Genomic DNA, 20,676 nt, shown 5'->3' with positions numbered 1-20,676 from the left:
GCACCAATCCATTGCTGAAGCTCTACACCTGACACTGCTTCTCGGTATGAGAGTAAATCCTCGACATCCTCCTCAGCAGACATGGCATATGTAACACTTATGTGAAGTAACGCAATCTGCATGGCTCCGTGGTTCTCTGATCTCCCCGCGTTCTCTACTTGTCGCTATGGAGGATGAGGTCTTTGCGAGCTGCACCTCTCCACCAGTACTATCTTCTGCTCTAGACTGACTAGTGCCCTCACTGACGCCCGGCTTGGGGCCTCTATCCTCACTTCCCATCTGCGTTTTCCGCCGAGCCTCCAACTGAAGCTCCGCTTGTCTCGTGGCACCAGTCTGTACTTACTGAGTTTCCTTGCAACATCTCTGCTGCTGATGAATCCGGGTGATTTTAGGATCTGAACACCACGGCCTGTAACCTTGCATCCCTAGTGCGTACTGCGTAGCATAGAAATAAGCAATTCTTTGTCCTCGGTTCTAGCTTACCGTCTCTAACATGGCCGTATGCAGGGCACCCAAATGCTCGCAGTCTTGAGTAAATTAGCAGGTTCACCAGTTCACGCTTCCTCCACGGTTGGTCAACACGTTCTCATCCACATTCTTCATATCATTGATGACTCTATTGAACTTATACAGGTGATCCTGGATTGATGTTCCCTCAATAATCTGAACAGTTAAAAAACACGAAAAGTACCTTTGAGAGCGATTTCGACATATATAACGCTTTCAAGTTTCGCTGAAACTGCAGCTCTATTCCTCTCATACGCCACTGAAACCAAAACGTTGTTCCCTAAATTCAGCAAAATAAAAAGTGGAACTCTTTTCAAAGTATCTGCTTTTTTAGCAGCTTTCATAGTTTGGGGAAATTTATCGTCTCCCTTAAATGCTCAATCAAATCCCGTGTCTCCAATGCGCATCTTAATGAGCACAAAATTAAAATTGTGGATTTGTCTAACTCGAATATCACAGAGACCATAATGATTATCGTAGCTGACAAAATTCCTTGAACAACCAATTGACAATGAACTTAGTTTCTAATGCCACTTCATTACAACTAATGTGGAAGCATGAATAAACGAAGTGATTCAAGTAAGAAATAAACTGCAATCAAGTAAGAAATAAACTGCAAAAATAAAACTTGAACACGTTTGGCGGTGTGCCTACTCTACCGAGGAGAGATCAACAAGTTGGTTCCATCATAAATGGTAAGGAGAAGATTCCCATTGCTTGAACACTCGTTCTCAAGCATTTCTGAATTTTAGATAACACCTGAACTCGCAAGAATCAATCACCGCAAATGAGGTCTCTCACTCTTTAATTTCTTGCTAGAAGGCTTTCAATGCTTTCTGTGTCTCTCGCAAGTTTCACATATGTCAAGCGCACCCACTTTGTATCCAGACCAAACTCAATAAAATTTATATGCATAAAAAGCCATAAGCCCTTCTCCGACGTCAGCGTCGACCTCAACTTCAATAAGGATCCTTTCTTGGGGGCCCGTTAGCAAGAGTTCAATCTAGACTTTCTTGATATGGGCCAGGTTCCCTTCCAATTTAATTATGTGTAAAAGCTGTCTAATCAAACGACATTTACTTCGACCCATAATCCACAAATCGCTATCTGGGAACCTTCCGAGTGATTATATTAGCTGTAAAAAGCAACCTCATGAAATGATCCTTCTTTCAGGGAAAAATAAGAAGAGATTGTATAGAAAGATATTAAGGCTCCATTGTTTTGCGAAAAATTTCACATATTTCGAAAATATTTGTTAGGAAGTCAATTTTCAAGAAAATAGGAATATTCTCTCTCTCTCTCTCTCAACTTGATTTTATTTTCCTAAAAAGGACAAGCGCTATACGTGCTACATAAGAGATACCCAATTGCCGGAGTCTCAGCTGAGGAAGCACAGTTCTTGAGCCCAATCACTAAGAACCCTGACTTTTATGGACCTAGGTCTGGATGCTGGTGACTTGGGTGTAGGAGCCAAGTTTTTGGGCATGGGTATCAAGGACCTGGGAATAGGCACCAAGGTCTTGGTCCCAATCTTGAGGGAGTTAGGCCTAGTCTCTTCAGATTTGGGCTTGCCTGTCGAGGAATTGAGCCCTAGAGCTAGTAACTTGGGAGCAATGGTCAGTTATCCAAGTAAGACTATCGGAGAACTAGGCATTGCATTGGGGTCTTCTCCTGAGCTTGGCTGCTGGGGACTCTAACATAGGCATTGAGTTCTCAGGCCCAACCTCTATGGACTTGTTTGTCGATGACTTGGGCACGAGAGTTAGGGAAGGCCATTAAGGACCTGAGTACGAGTGTTGAGGTCTTAGGCCCATTTGGCCTAGCTAATGAGAAATTAGGCTCGGGCATCGTTGATGACTTGGGCGTAGAAGTTAGGGACTTGGGCATGGGCACCATGGCGTGGAGCTCGATGGTTGTGGGTCGGAGCTTAAGCGCTAGTGTCTCGAGTGTGTGAGTTGAGTACGTGGGCATGGCTGTTGGCGACTTGGGTGCAAGCACTTGGGTCTTGAGTCCAACTTCCTTGGACTCGGGCTTGGGTGACAAGTACTTGGGAATCATTAGCAGGGATCTAGGCATAGGCATTGGGGTCACGAGCTCACCTCTGTGGAATTTAGCCATGGACTTAGGCTAGGTCATCGGTGAATTGGCATAGGTCTTGGGTGCTTGGACATGGGCACCTAAACCTTTTGAAGTTATGTTTTAAAATTTTACCAATTTAGTCATAAAAAATTATATATATATATATATATATATATATATATATAATTAGTCGAAAGGGCTATATTGACAAATTGTCAAGGGTTATGACTAAATTGGCAAATCATGAAAATGCTTAAAATTAAATTGACACAATTGAAATATTCATGACTAAATTGGTAAATTGTCAAAAGATTTATGATTAAATTGACAGAATTGAAAGATTTAGAATTAAATTGACCGCTGTATAATAGGTTTAGGAGTTTTAAACAAATTTTCCCATTCTCATGTGTGAGGTTTGTCTAGAAATTTAGTTTTTATGGACTTTAGAGTATCTCCAATTTTAGAAAGTCTTTTAAGTTTTATGCATATTTTGATAATCTAATTGATGTGCAAAAAGCAATAGACTTCTGCAGATTTTGGCAATGGGACATTTTAAAAATTTAATTGATGTATATATAGATTCAAATTAGATGAATGATCAAAGATCCATGGCAGGGTAAATTATATTCTGTCCTCGAATATCTTTTTCTGATTTAAATTGTACATGAAAATACTCATTACTGAAATGAGAATAAAGTCCTAAGTTTAGGTTTTGTTACATGATAATCACTTGTCGCTATATAAGTAATGACATTAACAAGTTTTGACAAGAAATTCAGTAATGAACCTTCTAGTTACGCTGCACCCAAGCAGTTCCCAGGCACCAATGGTTTAATTTTTGTTTCTGAATTAGGGCTTTGGAAAATGTTGCTTCCTTATCTTGAAACCAAAACAAGTGGCGGTCTACTCAATAGTGAAGTATACGAATATTTAAGGGCATATCTACAAAGAAAGAAACGCAAATCACGATACGACGAATGCGGGACCGACAATTAAGGAAACAATTCAAGCGAGAACTATGTTACAGAAGTTCAATCTAAAACCCAATGGATTTACATGGTTCGAAGGTGTGCATACCCACGAAGAGATCGATGGCATGATTTCACTATAATCAGCAAAAAGAAGATTACAATCCTTTGAACGTTCTAATCTCTAGCGTTTCCAAGTCTTAGATAGCACCCGAACTTAAAAGAGTCTATCCCTACGAATGAGTTTTCTAAAAATCTCAGTTCTCTTGTTAGAACGCTCTCGATGCTCTGTGACTCTAGCAAATTCCGCACATTTTAGCGTGCTTTAGCGCACTACTGGGCACCAGAGATGAAACTCAACAACAGAATAATTTTATACATATATACTATGAGCCCTTCTCCGACGTCAACATATACTTCAATAAGGAAACGAAGGCTACAGGAAATCGGATTTCCTTTTTTCCATCACCCACGAACTCATTGGCAAGAGTTCAATTCGGACTTTCCTAACGATAGCCATATTTCCTTAAGATTCAATTACGTATCGGATTTTTGAATTGATCAACTTTAACTTCGAGCCATAATCAACCAATCATTATCTTGAGAACCATTCCAAGTGATTAAATTAGCTGTAGAGAAGCCATCCTACCAAACTATCCTTTCAGGGGAAAAAGAAATGGATGTACAGAAAAATCAAATAGATTTACTGTGTAAATTCCAGAGTACATGACTAGCAAGCAGACATAGTAAGAGCTTTAAGAACTTCAACCATACCATGTTGGTTTCTCTGCATAATATACTTCTCTATGAGAGAATCCCATTTCCAACCGCAGAAACGTAAAGAAGACCCGAGAGAATAATTTGTTACAATTCTTGTCCAGTCAACCTCCAACTGCGGATTTTGTTTCAAATGTTAATAAACTGTGTCTGCATGATTTGTGTGGTGACAAAAAAAAGAAAAAAAGCAAATGATTGAAGTGCGTAAACTTCAACCGTGCCATGTTGGTTCTCTGCATAATATACTGCTCTATGAGAATCCTATTTCCAACAGCAAAAACGTAAAAGAAGATCCGAGAGAATAATTTGTTACAATTCTCATCCAATCAACCTCCAACTACGGATTTTGTTTCAAATGTTAATACAACAGTGTCTGCATAATTTGTGTGGTGACATAAAAACAAAAAAAAGCAAATGATTGAAGTGCGGACGAGAGCCTAGATTTACATAAAGTTACGAGGACACTGTGGTCTTGCTATTGATCGTTTTACTAGAATCTGTAAACGGGTTTCGCGTTGTAATGTGAACCTTGGATAAAGAAGAATCCATGTGACAATTTAGGTTTGCTTGTTAGATAGGAGTCTTTTGCTTCAACAATGATAGAAAAAAGGCGCATATGAGCTTGGTTTACAAGCTAACAATGGCTTTGTAAAAAAGAACAAAAGGTGTAATTTTACGTTAGAGAGGTGGGGAACAGATGTGATGAGAGATTAATTGAAGAAAGTGAGGGTTTGACATAAATATTTGTAAAGATGCTATGAAGAAACAAGTACTTCCAAGAAAAAGAAGGAAATGCTCATCTTATTCTTCCAGGTAAGTTCTAACATCTACCGGAATTGAAAAAATTGCTTGACCAAGAGTTCCTACCCCTCCCAGGCTGCCTCTGACTAGGCCGTCGCCTTCTCTTGGCATTTCCTTCAAACCAAACATGTTTCCAGGAGATAAATGTGTTTCCAATGACCACTCCAATCACTAAGCCGCTCGCATACCCCATAAGAACAACTTTCCAATCGAGTTCAATTGGTGATCCCAAGTCTTCTTCTTGGTGGGTTGAAGGTTTTCCTGACTTATCCCCTGAATCTTGACATTTCTTGGATATGAATTCCCCACAGAGTCTAGAGTTCCCTTCAAAAGAATTGTCTGAAAATGTATCGAATTGTTTTCCTCTCGGCATAGACCCAGTCAAATTGTTGTAAGAGATGTTCAGGAAAGAAAGGAAACTGAGTTCTAATAGTTTTTGGGGGATTTGTCCCGAGAGTTTGTTCAGAGAAAGGTCCAATGACTCGAGTGCTGTGAGATTTCCCAACGATGATGGGATGTGACCACTGAGGAAATTGTTGGAAAGGTTCAGTCCTTGCAATCCTTTGAGATCACCTATGACATTAGGGATCTCTCCTTTGAAAAAATTTCTAGAGAGGTCGATGATCGTGAAGACTTCTAATATCTTTGGGTAATACCATTTATGCCCTTTGTAATTCACAGTCATGGAGAATTCAGAATTGTCATTGCCGCTGTCCATAAGGTAACCTGATGGATTTCTTTGCATGTATGCAAAGTTTCCTGTCTTGGATTTCATGGCATTCCAAGACTAAAAGAATTCCATAGGCAACTTACCGGTAAATGCATTAATGGAGAGGTCGAGTATCCTTAACTTAAGGAATGTGGAACTAGATTTAGGCCTCTCTATGACACCGTGGAATTTATTGGATCGCAAAATAAGGACATGAAGCTCTGGCAAAGATCCCAACCATGACGGAAAAGTGTCCACAATAAGATTGTTTGCAAAGTTGATGAACTTGAGCATTTTGCAATTGGCCAAGGACCTCGGTAACTTGCCTTGCAACTGGTTGTCACTCAAATCGATCATTGTTAGTTGCGTCCCCCTCAACAAAACCTCAGGAATGCTCCCATGGAAATTGTTGACTTTTAGGTTCAATATCATGAGAGATTCGCTGATATTGCCCAAACAAACCGGAAGCACACCAGTCATATTATTAGAAGAGAGGTCTAGTGTGATTGCTGAACTCAAATTGCAGATCCATGGTGGCAATGCTCCCGTTAAGTTGTTGTTGGATACTATATAGTATAATATGGACGCCGGTGCTTCTGGGGGTGGTCCTTTTAACATGTTATGAGATAGGTCTATCGTGTACATATATAAAGGATTGATCGGGTAATATTGATCAAGGCCAGTTAAGAAGTTATGGGAGAGATTCAGGTATTGCATGCTTTTAAATCTTCCGTCCCACATCCAAAAGGGCACTTCTCCTGTAATGTTGTTATCTGACAGGTCCAACCAATTCATATCCTTTTGGTTTTGCAAGAATGCCGGAAATTCGCTCAAATTGCATGATGCCAGTCCTAGAGCCCAAAGTTGAGGAAGAATAACATTTGCGCTACTTGTGCGGCATGATAGCCGGTTAGATGATAGTTGAAGCACCCCCAGTTGTTTGAGCTTGAAAAAGTTGTCTAGTTCAATAGTACCGCTAAAGTTGTTTTCGAAAAGGCGGAGCACTTGGAGATTTTGGAGTCGATAGATTGATGGAGGTATCTGGCCGTGGAATTTATTGTGTGAAAGGTCAAGCACAACTAGTTGAGTCATGTTCACAAGCCAAGAAGGTATAGAACCTGATAGTTGATTGGTTCGGAGTCGCAAATGAGTTAGCTGAGTGAGGTTCATGAGTTGAGATGGGATGGTACCGCTTAATTGGTTGCCAAGAAAGGATAACTCCACAAGTTGAGACAAGTTTCCGATTGAAGGGGGAATTTCGCCATATAAATTGATCCTCCATAGGTACAAAGTGGCAAGCTTTTTTATCTTCCAAACCCAAGACAAAGAGGAAGTGGGCTGGGCGATGAATGGATTCTTTCCGACATCTAGGTATTCGAGGTTGCTAAGGTTAGCAAATGAAGCCGGGATGGATCCTGAGAAGTTGTTACCACATATGCCAAGATGACTCAACAAAGGAAGGTTTCCGATTGACAGGGGTAGGGACCCTGTCAAATTGCAGAATTCAAGATTCAATATCTCCATAGAGCGGAGGTTACCGATTGAAGCCGGTAGCTCCCCATAAAAGCTTGTGTCTCCCAGTTGCAGCTCTTTAAGAGGACTACTCGAGTTGAAGTTAGGCAAGCGGCCCGTGAGATCCTCATTGTCATCCACACTAAGATATTGCAGCTTCGGTAAATGAAAAATGGCAGGCGGAAATATACCGTGCAGGTCACACACATCCATGTTCAGCCTTCTTAGTGAAGACAGATTCGCCAGAGTGTTGGGCACTTGGGACGACATGTTGACGAAACCAAGGAGAAGTTCTTCTAGGCCGGTCAGATTTTGAGACAGCCTTCTCAGGCCTGGCGCTTTCATCTCCAATAAAAGTCTATCATGATGTGGATCCAGATTGCAACACAGGTTGAGGTACACCAACCTTGTAAGTTTGAAGATTTCTGATGGAACTTGGCCAGAAAAAAAAGGAAGCAGAGAGATTGAGATGAGTCAATCTTGATAGATCTCCAACTCGAGATGGTATTTGAGAGTAGTTGAAGTGATTGTTGCCAAGATTGAGCTTTTCAAGATGAGCAAGCTGGAAGATGGTACTGTTGTTGTCGATAGAACCATAGAGAAAACTACTTCCCAGATCGAGAACAATTACGTGGCCTGTGTTCTCATTGCACTCGATCCCATCCCAAGAGCAACAATCCTGACTATTTTTCCAGGATAGAGTCTTGGGATGAGCGAGAGGACCACCCGAAACATTGGCGATTTCATACCTCTCTTTAAACTGTAGCAGTGCAGAAATTTCATCCTCAAGACATAGAGGTTTCACAGAACGAGAGAGGACGTGTGCGTCAATAGGCTGGCACGACAAGTACAAGAAAAGAAAGTGTATCGACATGTAGAAGCACGGCGAACAAGCCATTTTGTTCGAAATAGAGACAAATTTGTTTTGATGAGCAGAGTATGAGAGGGCAAAACAGATTTTATAGGTGGCGCTGGGTGCCTGGGGATATAAACACGCTTTATCTCGTGTTACAATGCATTGAATCAATGACTCTTCGTGTGATGAAATGCACATTGTGCAGTATCTATGAATATTTTATGTGCATGCGCATTACTTTCCGCAGCGTCGTAACGGGTAGCTGCCGGGCAGCTGCCGTCTGAACTCAGCCAATCGATCTACATTTGCGTGCAAGATTTGGGTCAACCATGGAGAACGCAGCAAAAAAGCATATATATTTAAATGTGCGCGTGCGCAGCATCTATGAATATTTTATGCGCATGCGCATGGGCATTACTTTCCGTAGCGCCGTAGCAGGTAGCTGCTGGGCACATACTCTGAACTCATCCAATCGATCTCCGTTTGCGTGGAAGACTTGAGTCAACCGTGGAGAAAGCAGCAAAAAGCACATATATATTAGATCGTATTATATTGTATACATATATATTTGCATTTTGAATGGTAGACTTGGGTCAACCGTACGGAAAACAGCAAAAAAATTCATGAAATAAAAAATAATAAAGGGTAGTTGAAGACTTAGGTTACGCTGCGTTGGACTTCTTTATTTGCAATGTTAGTGCTGTTTCGACTTTGGATTCATGATCTGTAGACATTTCCTTGGGTCATTGATTAGGTATGTCATTACACTGTGTAATGCATTCGTAGAAATTAAGATTAATTAGAGTTTGGAACAGTCTTGTTTCTGTCTTTGAAATAAATAGAAAACAAAAGAAAACTAAACTGTGTTGTTGGCAACATCAAGCTCCTCTGTTCATTGCGCAAACAATACTTATCGGTTCACAAGAAACAACAAATTTATTACATTTAGTCCCATATTCAATCAAGGCAGTTTGTTCAAACTCAAGTTTCGTTTATTTCTCGAAAAATGAACTTTGCTTGAAATTTTTTGAAAGGAACTTTTGGTTTGTACCTACCAATCATTAACAAAGTCATTTATTACAAGAAAATTACGGAATAGACATTTGGGAATAAGTCTTGAGCACAATGGGAGTCCCAAGTTCGGAGTGTTGTAGACCTGGCTCGAGCACCAATCTCAGGCCCAGCCGTGAGAACAAACTTGGGAACATGGACCCACACACGCTTAACCTTCTTGAGACCCTCTATTTTAACCTTCTTGACATCTCCACGCATTACAATGAAGCAAACAGGTCCTCATTTGCTGAAGTAAGAAAGCATGAAATCTATGGGTGGAAGATTGTTAAAAAAAATTTTGTGAAAAATTGTTAAAAAAATCTTAAATCTATTACGCTTTTGCTAATTTAATATAAACATTTTAATTTTACCAACTGAATTCTAAATATTTTTCATATTTTGCTCATTGAGTTAATCATGTTAATTTTGGCTGCAAATTGCTTAAGTTGGTGTTGGCGCGCCAATCTAAACATTTTTTATATTTTTGCTTATTGAGTTAATCTGGCCAATTTTGACTATAAATTGCTTAAGTGAGTGTTGGCACACCAACCATTCCTATATAGTATGATTGACATTGATATGACAATTTTAAATAATATATTTTTTATTTTTATTTTTTTATCCTTCCCTTTTCATTCTTTTCTTTTTTCTTTTCTCCCTTCGCCAAGCTAGTGGAGGTCGCTGGCCTTCGGTGTGCCTCAAGTCCTTGCCTGCCTTGGTGAGGTCAACCTTCGCCAAGGGTTTATGAGGGTGGGGCCCTTGCCTGAGACTGGTGACTTCGACACACCATTAATGAGTCTTGGTAGTGGTCGGCGAAGGGAAAAAGGAAAAAAGAAAGAAGGCAAAAAAAAAAAAAAAAAAGATAGAGAGAAGAGAAAAGGAAAAACTTAAAAGAAAGAAAAGAGAAAAAAAAAAAGAGAAGAAAAGGAAAAAAAGACGAAAAATATTTAAATATTATTAAAAATATTCATGTTATCATGGATTATGTCACGTAAGATGATCGATGTCTATGTTAGCAGTATTCATCTAAAATTGGCTAAATGCACTTTAAATTTATAAAGTGTGAAAATTTTTAAGACTCATTGATAAAATTGAAAAATTTAAGAATGAATTAATAAAAGTGTAAAAGGATATGACTTTTTAGATAATTTTCCCAATCTTTTGCAGCCCATCAATCATCCAGAGGCAATTCAATGATGGATCTACCTTTCTTTAGGCCCAATCTTTATACCCCTATTGCCTATGAGTAGAAACAAAGCATATTGTTTGTGATTGTCTCTTTGGTACGGCATTTATAGTGTAGTTACACGATGTGTTATCTTAACTAAGCACAAAAATGCGGTGTAATGTGATTTCTTTCTTAGCTATATGACGTTTCGTTGTGTCCGAGTGAAAAAAGTACCTTCAACGAAAAAAAAAATTGCACGGCAACCTTACCATAAACAAGATACTCTCGGAAACCTTTTCAGCACATGCAACTCTCCTATTGCAACTATAGTATTTCTTTCCCTTCCATGAGAAATAAATGACACCATTCCTTGCCACCTTTAATAAGACTTTCCAGAGATCTCCCCTTTGATGTCTGCAACACCCACCTTAACTCAGCGTCCCAATCTCCCACAAAACCTCTTATACCACATAGCTGCAAAAGCCTACTTCATTTTTCAGAGGAGAAAGAACAATCAAAGAACAAACGTCTCCTTGTTCGGCATGCAATCCACAGAGGACACAAATACCATTCACGTTCTGCCATTTGCATAATCTATCACCAGTCTGCTGCGACTTGGCAAGGATAGCAAGCCAAGATATAAAGCCGAATCTCGGCACATTTGGATTAAACCAAATTAGCCTATGCCAAGTTACCTTAGCCTTTTCCTCCCTAGTTAAGCTCCAAGCATCAGCCTTGAGCGAAATCACTTGATTTAGAGCCTCATAAGGCCACTCTATCTAGTTGAGACTTGAGAGAGGCATTAAAGTTCCACGCAACTCAGCCTGAGTTTCAACCAGATCATTTAATTTAGCAGGGGTTTTGCCAAACACTCGTTTCCTCTTATTGCTAGTTCACGCTCATTTCCTCTTTCAAAACATAGAAGTAATGACATTTAAAGATCTCGACGACCAGAAATTCAAAATCGACCTAGTTAGGCCGTGCCCAGTTTGCCGGCATCTATGGTTTGATTTTTGTTTCCGAATCACGGTTATGTGAAAAAGTTGCTCGTTATATTGAAACCCAAAACATATGGCCGAGATTGTAATCACTACTATTCAGTAATGAAGTAAACAGATATTTAAGGGCAAATCTGCCAAGAAAGTAACAAATCATGTTTCGACTAACGCGGAAGCGCGAACAAAACGGAGAGATTTGAGTAAGAATAAATTAACAGCCTACACCTCCATTTGATTCGCCATCCTCGCGTTCTTCCCCGTTCCTCCGTTGCCTTCTTCAGCAACTTTTCTTCTGCTCTTAAGCGGAGACAGCCCCCAAATCCGACAGTACCTCGTCCTCCTCCACGAATTCGAATAATCCATCGGTGAAGAGTCTGGATCGTACTTCGTGGTGGACTTCCAACGCGATTTCTCGTCCGGATTCCCTATTCTTTTTTTCTTTTCAGTTTTGTCTTTTTAAATAAAATTTTAGCTTTTTTATTATTATTTTAATCTAATTTAAAAAAATTGGCTAAAAATTATTTAAAAAAATGTCATGTGGAATTTTAAAAAGTTACATTAGTGTTTTCTACTAGTTAAATTGACAGTATTAATTTTATGACTTGATTGCATAAATTTGATAAGTTTTAGGACTTGATTAAACTTTTTGCAAATTTTAATATACAATTATATTTTTGTAATAAGTTTTAGAATTTGTGATGAACATATCCCTCTTATATTTACATGAAGGGGACATGGCAAACTCCTTTTCAAATTCAACGATGCAGAATTAGCTTTCATGGCTTCACAGGAGATGTGAACCCCCGAGTCTCTCCAGGGCTACACTTGGAGGCCAATGCTACAAATAGAATAAGAATAGCCACAATTTTCTTTGTGCCTTAGTCATTAGGGTACTCGGAACTCGTGGTCATAAAGATAGACAATACTCGTCGAATAGAATCCAATGAATGCCTGCGAGCCTAGTTTTACCCCCATCAACAACAGAGGCTCACCTCCAATGCTTTTGAGACTCTTAATTGTGATATGTCATTTGACATTACGTTCCTCTGATTTTGTCAATAGCTACCACTTTCAGGACTTTTCTCTTGATTCTCTAGACTTTTCACCTACGCGTTGTCGATCATCCACACGATGACGTGGTCCTAGGAAGATTGTAACAGCATACACATGTCTAGGCCTCGACCGTTAAGCCGACTCGTGGGGTCGAGATCTCGTATTCAATAATTTTTTACTCGATCATATCATTCAAACAGCCATGCAGGATATTTCCAGGACTGGGCCAAACCAGTGCTTCCAGCCAGTCTACTGTGCATAATGCAAGGTCTCAATAACGGTTCCACTCAAGTCTGCAAAAGTCAAGCACCAAGTCACGTGCTTTCCCCGTTTGAATTTTCCTCGTTCACAATGGTTAATCTGATCACAAACATGGAGGCCATAAAAATTTGTATACTTGCTCGCTTAAATACATTACATATCAATTTTTTGAGAAGGGGTCTTGTCAACATTTTACCATCTCCACAGCAAATATTCACTCGTAAAAAATATAAAATAAAAATCCTATGTATGTTTATTTCATGAAAATTATTTAAAAAAATCATAAACTTATTATAATTGTATCAATTTAGTCATTTTTTTTGCCAATTTAGTCCAAAATTTCTCACATTAATGCCAATTTAGTCCACCGACTAGTGCTGATGTGGACACCGGTCGATTTAGGACTTTTTATGTAATTTTCCAAATTACTATCACACCCCCAACTTTACAAGTACAGGTGCAATGACATGGTAGTCCTTTTATCCAAATGACACGGTTTCAAATATAACAATCAACAACTTGTTATTGAAATATATATATATATATAATATATATATATATTAATATCTTTCATATTTGTGAGATTTTGTTAGACTATCAACTATTTAAAATGTTAAACTTTTAAATGAAAGCGCAATTTAATATTTAATTATTTTATCAATTTTCATATTGGTTTATTCTGAGCCGCCTCTAAAGATCAATCGACATATATTCACGTTTGACAATAAGACTAGCGAAATGGGCTGAAATCAAGGCTGAAATAAGCAAAGACAGAACAGGCAACGTCTCGGATGAGCATCACAGCAGGTCAATTCAATGGTGCAATGAGAGGATCAAACACAGACGTCTTATTCTGAAGACGTAAGAATCAACAAAACGTCAATATGCAAGGAATTTTACTCAAATTCACAGGTAGGTTTCACTAAAAAAATTGTCAAACACATGGTAGACATTTTAATCTAATGATCTAAACGCAGGAATATGACAAAACGCGAGGAGTTCAAACTGCTAGCAGAAGCTCGATTACATAAGATTCAGACACAATCAGTACGTAGGATTCTCGGCCTCTCTTTTTAGCAAAAACAGAGCAGATACGGTTCGTAAACTAAGGATTGCCTGCAATGATTATCGATCGGACCAGAGCAAGACAGTCACAGAAGCAAACTTCGGAAGACAGGAGGAATCAGCGAAAGAGTAAATGGCGAACTGCCGCTCAAGCTCTTCAGCGATCAATGACTGAGAACAGGGGGAACAGAGTCTTAATCTCGCGGCGGTGGAGATGGATTGAAGTGACGATCGACGGCGGCGACGGCAAGCAATGTCCGGAGAAGAAGAATGGGCTACGAATTCTAGAGAGAAGGGAACTCTGTCAGTCCGTGAGGTGCTATAAGTATATGGTGTAACATAGTCCCCTTGCCAGAATTCCTTCGCTCCTCAGTTCCTGCACATGCGCGCTTTATGGGCCAAGCTCTAACAGGCTTTAGAGGCTCCAACTTAAACTTGTGAATGTGGGCCTGTGCAGAAGTCGCTTCATGCGATTTTAAATTTGGGCTTCATGGGCTAGACTGACGGGCCGGTCAAATTCCTGATGGGCTTGGCTAGTGGTTTGGGTTGGTGGACTGGGCGAACTTGAGCAAGTTAGACTTAATAAATGGGCTGAGCAAATGGGATTAGGTCCAATGAATCTCCAAATGCGAATTTTGTTTCAAATGTCAATACAACCATTGTCTGTACAATTTGTGAGGTGACAAACAACCAAAGCAAATAATCAAGGCATGGATGAAAGCTAGGATTTGCATAAAGTTGTGAGAACATTGTATCATTGTTTTACGAGAATCCATAAATGGGTTTTAGCTAGTGATGTGAGCCCTGGATAAAGAAGAAATCCTTATGGCAATTCAGATTTGAGTGTTCAACAGTAGTACTTTTGCTTATACATTTATAGGAAAAGGCGCAAATGACCTGGGTTTTCAAGTTGATAATGGCTTTATAAATAGACGTGATGAGAGATTAGATGAAGGAAAATGAAGTTCGACATAAATAATTATAAAAATACTATGAAGAAACAAATGCATTTGAGATAGAGAAGGAAATACCTAGCTCATTTTTTCTAGGGAAGTTCTAATATCTGCAAAAATTAAAAAACTTGCCAGACCAAGAGTTCCTACCCCTCCTAGGTTGCCTAGGCTGTCGCCTTCTCCTAGCATTTCCTTCAAACCAATCATGTTTCCAGGAGATGAATGCATTTCCGATGACCACTCCAATCACCAAGCCGCTCCATAACCCAAAAGAACAATTTTCCAATCAAGTTCGATTGGCGATCCCAGGCGTTCTTCTTGGTGGGTTGAAGGTTGTCTTGACTTATCCCTTGAATCTTGACATTTTGTGGATATGAATTCTCCACATAGTCCCAAGTTTCCTTCGAAAGAATCATTCAAAAACGTATCAAATTGTTTCCCTTTAGGCACAGACCCAGTAAGATTGTTGTAAGACATGTTCAAGAAAGAAAGGAACCCGAGTTCTGTTAGCTTCTGGGGGATCTGTCCCGAGAGTTTGTTCAAAGAAAGGTCCAATGACTCAAGTGCTTTGAGATTCCCTAACGATGGTGGGATGTGACCAGTGAGGAGATTATTTGAAAGGTTCAATCCCCGTAGTCCTTTAAGATCACCAATGGCACCCGGGATCTCTCCTTCAAACAAATTGCTGGAGAGGTCAATGACTATGAGGGCTTTTGATATCTTCGTGTAATACAATTTAAGGCCTTTATAAATCACTATCATGGAGAAATTCGTAATTGCCATAGTAGGTGAGGCTAAGGTACCATCTTGGTTGTAGGTTTCTATGCATCTATGTAAAGTTTCCCGTCTCAGATTTCATGGCATTCAAAGATTGAAAGAATTCCACAGGCAACTTACCGGCAAATGCATTAATAGAGAGGTCAAGTATTTGCAGCTTAAGGAACGTCTGATTAGATTGAGCCTCTCTATAACATAGTGGAATTTATTGGATCGCAAAATAAGGACACAAAGCTCTGGTAGAGATCCCAACCATGATGGGAAGCTGTCCACGATAAGATTGTTTGCAAAGTTGATGAACTCGAGCATCTTGCAATTGGCTAAGGACCTTGGTAAATTGCCTTGCAACTGATTGTCACTCAAATCAAGCATCGTCAGTTGCGTCCCCTTCACCAATAGCTTAGGAATATTTCCACGAAAATTGTTGCCTTTTAGGCTCAATATCATGAGAGATTCGCTGATATTACCCAAACAAACTGGAAGCACGCCAGTCAAATCATTAGAAGACAAGTTTAGTGCGATTGCTAAACTCAAATTGCAGATCCATGGTGACAATGCTCCCGTCAGCCTGTTATTGGATACTAGATAGAACATTATGGACGGCGGTGCTTCTGGGGGTGGTCCTTGCAACACATTATGAGATAGGTCTATTGTGTACATATATATAGGATTCATAGGGTAATATTGATCAAGACCAATAAAAAGTTATGAGAGAGATTCAGGTATTGCATCCTATTAAAATTGCCGTTCCACACCCAAAGGGCACTTCTCCCTAATGTTGTTATCCGATAGGTCCAACCAATTCATGCTCTCTTGGTTTTGTAAGAATGCCGGAAACTTGCTCAAATTACATGATGCCAGTCCTTGGACAAGAAGCTGAGGAAGATTAACATTCGTGCTACTAGTGCGGCATGATAGCTTGTTAAATGATAGTTGCAGCACTAACAATTGTTTGAGCTTGAGAAGTTGTCTAGCTCAACAGTGCCGCTGAAATTGTTTTTAACAAGGAGGAGGATCTGGAGATTTTGGAGTTGAGAGATTGATGAAGGTATCTCACCGTGGAATTTGTTGACCGCAAGGTCAAGCATGACCAATCGAGTCATGCTCATAAGCGAAGACGGTATGGACCCTGATAGTTGATTACTTCGGAGGGACAATCTTGTCAGCCGAGTGAGGTTTCCGAGCTGAGATGGGATAGTACCGCTTAATTGGTTGCCAAGAAAGCTTAACTCCACTAGTTGAGACAAAGTTTCAATTGAAGGTGGAATTTCGCCATATAAATTGATTTGCTCAAGATACAAAGCGGCAAGCTTCTTAATCTTCCAAATCCAAGACAAAGAGGAAATGGTATGGGCAGTGAATGGGCTCATGCTGACACCCAGGTATTCGAGGTTGCTAAGATTAGCAAATGAAGCTGGGATGGATCCTGAGAAATTGCAACCAACTATGGCTGAGGTTACTCAAGGAAGGAAGGTTTCCAATTGATGAGGGTAATGACCCTGAGAATTTGCAACCGCTTATGTCAAGATAACTTAAGGAAGGAAGTTTTCCAATTGACGCGGGTAACAACCCTGTCAAATTGCATGTTTCGGACTTAAGATTCAAGTATTCCAAGGAACGGAGATTACCGATTGAAGCGGGTAGCTTTCCAGAAAAGCTCGTGCCAGGCAATCGTAGTTGTTTAAGAGGACTACTTGAGTTGAAGTTAAGGCAATTGCCCTATGAGAGCTTTATTGTTAGCCACCCCGAGATATATCAACTTTGGTAAATTGAAAATGGCGGACGGGAATACAGCATGCAGGTCGCACACGTCTACGGTTAGCCCTCTCAAGGAAGTCAGATTTGCTAGGGTGTTGGGCACTTTGGACGGACGGAGAAAATATTCAGTGGTTAGCAATCACCACGTCATTATCCTATGTGGCATGCACGAGCCTAGGTGGCTCCACTGAAATGTCGACACGTGTTCAATGACTTGGACGGCTGGAAAATGGAAAAGTCTAAAATGTGAGCCTTTCTTTTTCTCTCTCTTCTGTCAGCCGACTGAAAAAGGACTTGGACGGTAATTAATGCTCGAATTTGAGTTGCCGCTAAAAACATTCTCTCCCTCTTTGCAATTTTCAAGCTTTTTGGCCTTCTCGAAGAAGAGAAACGATGAAGCTTCTCTCCCTTTTCTCTTGCACGCTCCTCCGCCTCTGCCTCCGCCTCCACCTTCCCCTTCCCCAAAGCCGCCTTTGGTCACTACTGCTGCTTGGGTCTGCCTTTGGCACATCGCCTCCCCTAAGAGCCCCGCTCAGTCGCAGCTGCTGGGTCCTGAACCTCCTTCGCCTTCCGCCATTTCCTCCGGAGCCTCATTGCGCCGATCTTTTGGGAACCCTAGCAATGTTTACTATGGCCGCACCATCTCTCTTAGCCTCGGAAACTTCTGGGCCTCCGTCCGATTGCGTCCCTCCGACGAGCTCGTCATCGTGCCTCACCCCATCCATGATCTCGTCATCTGGGAACATTTCGGATACCCGCAGCTGACAGTGTCATTTGGGTGTTCTTTTTCCCCAACCGAGCTACAGAAAACCTTGGAACATCGTGGTCGGGGAGGATTATCCGAAATCAAAGACTTGTCTTCGCCGAGTTCATTGCACTCAGAGTTCCTGTAATATTTAAATAGAAGAAAATGTCGACCATGTACATATTGGAGCCGCCGACGAAGGGGAAGGTTTGTCTCCATGTTTGTGTGATCTAAGGTTTTTGTTTGATTCTTCTGGAATGGCACTGAGACGTTTTGGACTCCTATTTTACTGTGATTGCGTCATGAATCTAGCTGCCTTTTACTTTTTCGCGATCTGGTTTGATTCGATTCTCTTCCTCTTGCTTTATTTTTGGACATGTGGTTGGAAGTTGCGCTCTGATGAGTTTATGATTAATGTGAAAGCAACGTTAAGATGAGCGATCAGGCTCCTTCTGCATTTGATTCCAACCTCCCAATTTGTGTTTTTGCATTTTCGCTTCGTGGAAATGGCTACCAAGGCTAAGCCAATTGCTCCGTCCCTGCAAAAATTAAGATGAGTTAATTGTGAATGGGGTCGAGATTGCTTATTCAATGCTCAAGAATGGATGGTGGAGTAGTTGCTTAGGGATTGAGTTTGTGTTCTATGGAGTTTTAAACATATCTTTAGTTTGAAGTGCACTCGCATTGAAAAGATGGTTAGATCTTTCATTTGGTTTGTGTTAAAGATAGATTTTGTTGTGAGAAGAGGAAATACCCAATTATTTTGTCAGTTTGGCCTTTCGGCAACGAAAATATTGAAGGAGGGTGAAGTCATGTAGAATCGAATTGTTGTGAATTGTTGTATGAACAGTAATTAAGCTTAATTTGCTTTGAGTGAAGTCCTTGATCGTAAGATTATGCGTGTGCTATTATCATGCTCTTCAACATCATCTAATTTCTGTATTCAAAGGAATTTGGTTTTCAAATTCATAACCTTGTCTATACTTCTTGATGGTTGGATGAGCTAATGTCTTGACTGTGGGCATTAATGGTTGAAGCTAGCTAGATTTGTGTATTTAAGTTGGATGATCTTGTCAATATATTTGTCAATAAGCTGGTTGAACCTGCTGTCTGCTCGCAGTTAGGCATTTCAATGTAAATACCTTTTCCACTTTGCTATTGTTCAAATGAGGTGGTTGCTTAGCTAGTGGATGAGATTGTATTGGCAATGGTTGTGGTAATGTATGTGATTGTGTCCAATAAGTTTTAGTTTCTCTATTACGTGGTCTGCATAAGCTGCCTTGTTTTTTTTTACCCTGATTTCTGCTGTCTACTTGTAGTTCAAGGTGGCGATCCTACTCGCTCCAGCACACGTCCCTTCTCTCACTATTGAAATTGAATTGCAAGGATTTCAAGCAAAACCAATTGGTTTAGTCTGTTAGCATAGAGGGTTTTGTTGATAGTTATTGTTGCTGGTGATGGCTGATGTGTTATTGCCGTTCTGTTGCATTAGTTCATGTGACACTAGAGCTTGCATTAGTTCTTGCTTAATTTAGTGTATTCTTTCTTTTTTGGGGTAAGGGAAGAACAAAAGATTGACTTTGGCTGGGTTTTGCACAAATAAAAGAGACATTGTGCTCCAAGGATGGTTATGTAAAAAGGAAATTATGAATATAGAAACGTGTCATTTACAAATTCTTCCAATGTAGGTTAGGTCCTGTTGTTTGTTCTATGTTCCCGCTTTTGCTTTCTCTTTGTGCCATAAATGTTGTGAGCTAGTGATAAGGTTACTTATTGTTTACTTTCTGTGACAACATATGGCAAGTGCAAATCTTCTTCTCACATTGAGATGTAATTAATCATTGTTTTTAGATAACTGGATTGTGAAGGCAACCCAAAGAAAGACCACGGAAACTGGTAGGATGGGGTATCTCTGCAATGTCCCTTGCAAGTTCGGGACTGGTTTTAGAGAAGGTGATGAGCTTTGCTCTTGTTTGATTGTCCATGGAGATAATGTTATCTTTTGCACTTGGTGATGGAATTTTTTTGCTTTTTTGCTGATTTATGGAGTTGATGATGATGTAGGTACTGAAGCCATGTGAAGGAAGCACGTAGCACCGGCTTCTGCTTAATTGTTATGATAGTTTTGGGACATAATTATGTAAATTTGAAGAATTTACTTATCTAGACGCAGGGAACTTTTGTCATATACCGTTGCCCTTTAATATACTTTGTTTTAATTTCATCTATTGTGGCATTATTTGCAATTTTGAATGAGCAAAGATTAAGCGTACCATTGTTTTAGAACTGTTTAGTGATGTGGTAGTCGGCCATTAATGCTCTTGCAATGCCTACTTGTCCTTAGTTATAACTTTCATCTCTCTTGATTGGAGCAAGTTGTTGAGTCCTATTATGGCGATCTTGACTGTGAGAGTGTGCCCTTCTCAACTTGTATCATTGTATCATCTCACGAGATCTTTGGTACGCAGCGAGATGGTTATTTGGAGGCAAAAGTTTATCCTGTTCCCTTTAACATTTAGATTATGCCCAACTTAAATCTTTTGAAATATTAAGAGACGGACAATGACATGCACCATGCAAGTCACAATCTATTAAAGGTTGAGACTTTTATGCAAAAGATATAACAAGATCAAATT

The 20,676-nt window shown here is 40.0% G+C and overlaps 3 protein-coding genes across 3 annotated transcripts; all 3 read right to left on the bottom strand.

The window, feature by feature from the left end:
• Window positions 1-5,919: 5,919 nt before the first annotated feature.
• LOC139883250 (receptor-like protein 6) lies at window positions 5,920-7,698 on the bottom strand. The gene has a single exon (XM_071867459.1). It carries the CDS (start codon window positions 7,696-7,698, stop codon window positions 5,920-5,922), a length of 1,779 nt encoding a protein of 592 aa, XP_071723560.1.
• A 16-nt stretch (window positions 7,699-7,714) lies between these two features.
• On the bottom strand, window positions 7,715-8,251 carry LOC139883249 (receptor-like protein 9DC1). Its single transcript, XM_071867458.1, has one exon. It carries the CDS (start codon window positions 8,249-8,251, stop codon window positions 7,715-7,717), a length of 537 nt encoding a protein of 178 aa, XP_071723559.1.
• A 6,755-nt stretch (window positions 8,252-15,006) lies between these two features.
• On the bottom strand, window positions 15,007-16,907 carry LOC139883248 (receptor-like protein 54). Its single transcript, XM_071867457.1, has 3 exons — window positions 16,484-16,907; window positions 15,658-16,184; window positions 15,007-15,480 (listed from the first exon to the last, which is right to left on the bottom strand). Exons 1-3 carry the CDS (start codon window positions 16,905-16,907, stop codon window positions 15,007-15,009), a joined length of 1,425 nt encoding a protein of 474 aa, XP_071723558.1.
• Window positions 16,908-20,676: the final 3,769 nt, after the last annotated feature.

This window comes from Rutidosis leptorrhynchoides, unplaced genomic scaffold, assembly GCF_046630445.1.
Source record: "Rutidosis leptorrhynchoides isolate AG116_Rl617_1_P2 unplaced genomic scaffold, CSIRO_AGI_Rlap_v1 contig374, whole genome shotgun sequence".
NCBI classification, from domain to species: Eukaryota; Viridiplantae; Streptophyta; class Magnoliopsida; order Asterales; family Asteraceae; genus Rutidosis; species Rutidosis leptorrhynchoides.
Note: the sequence above shows the minus strand (reverse complement) of the source record. Positions and strands in the feature narration are given on the sequence as shown.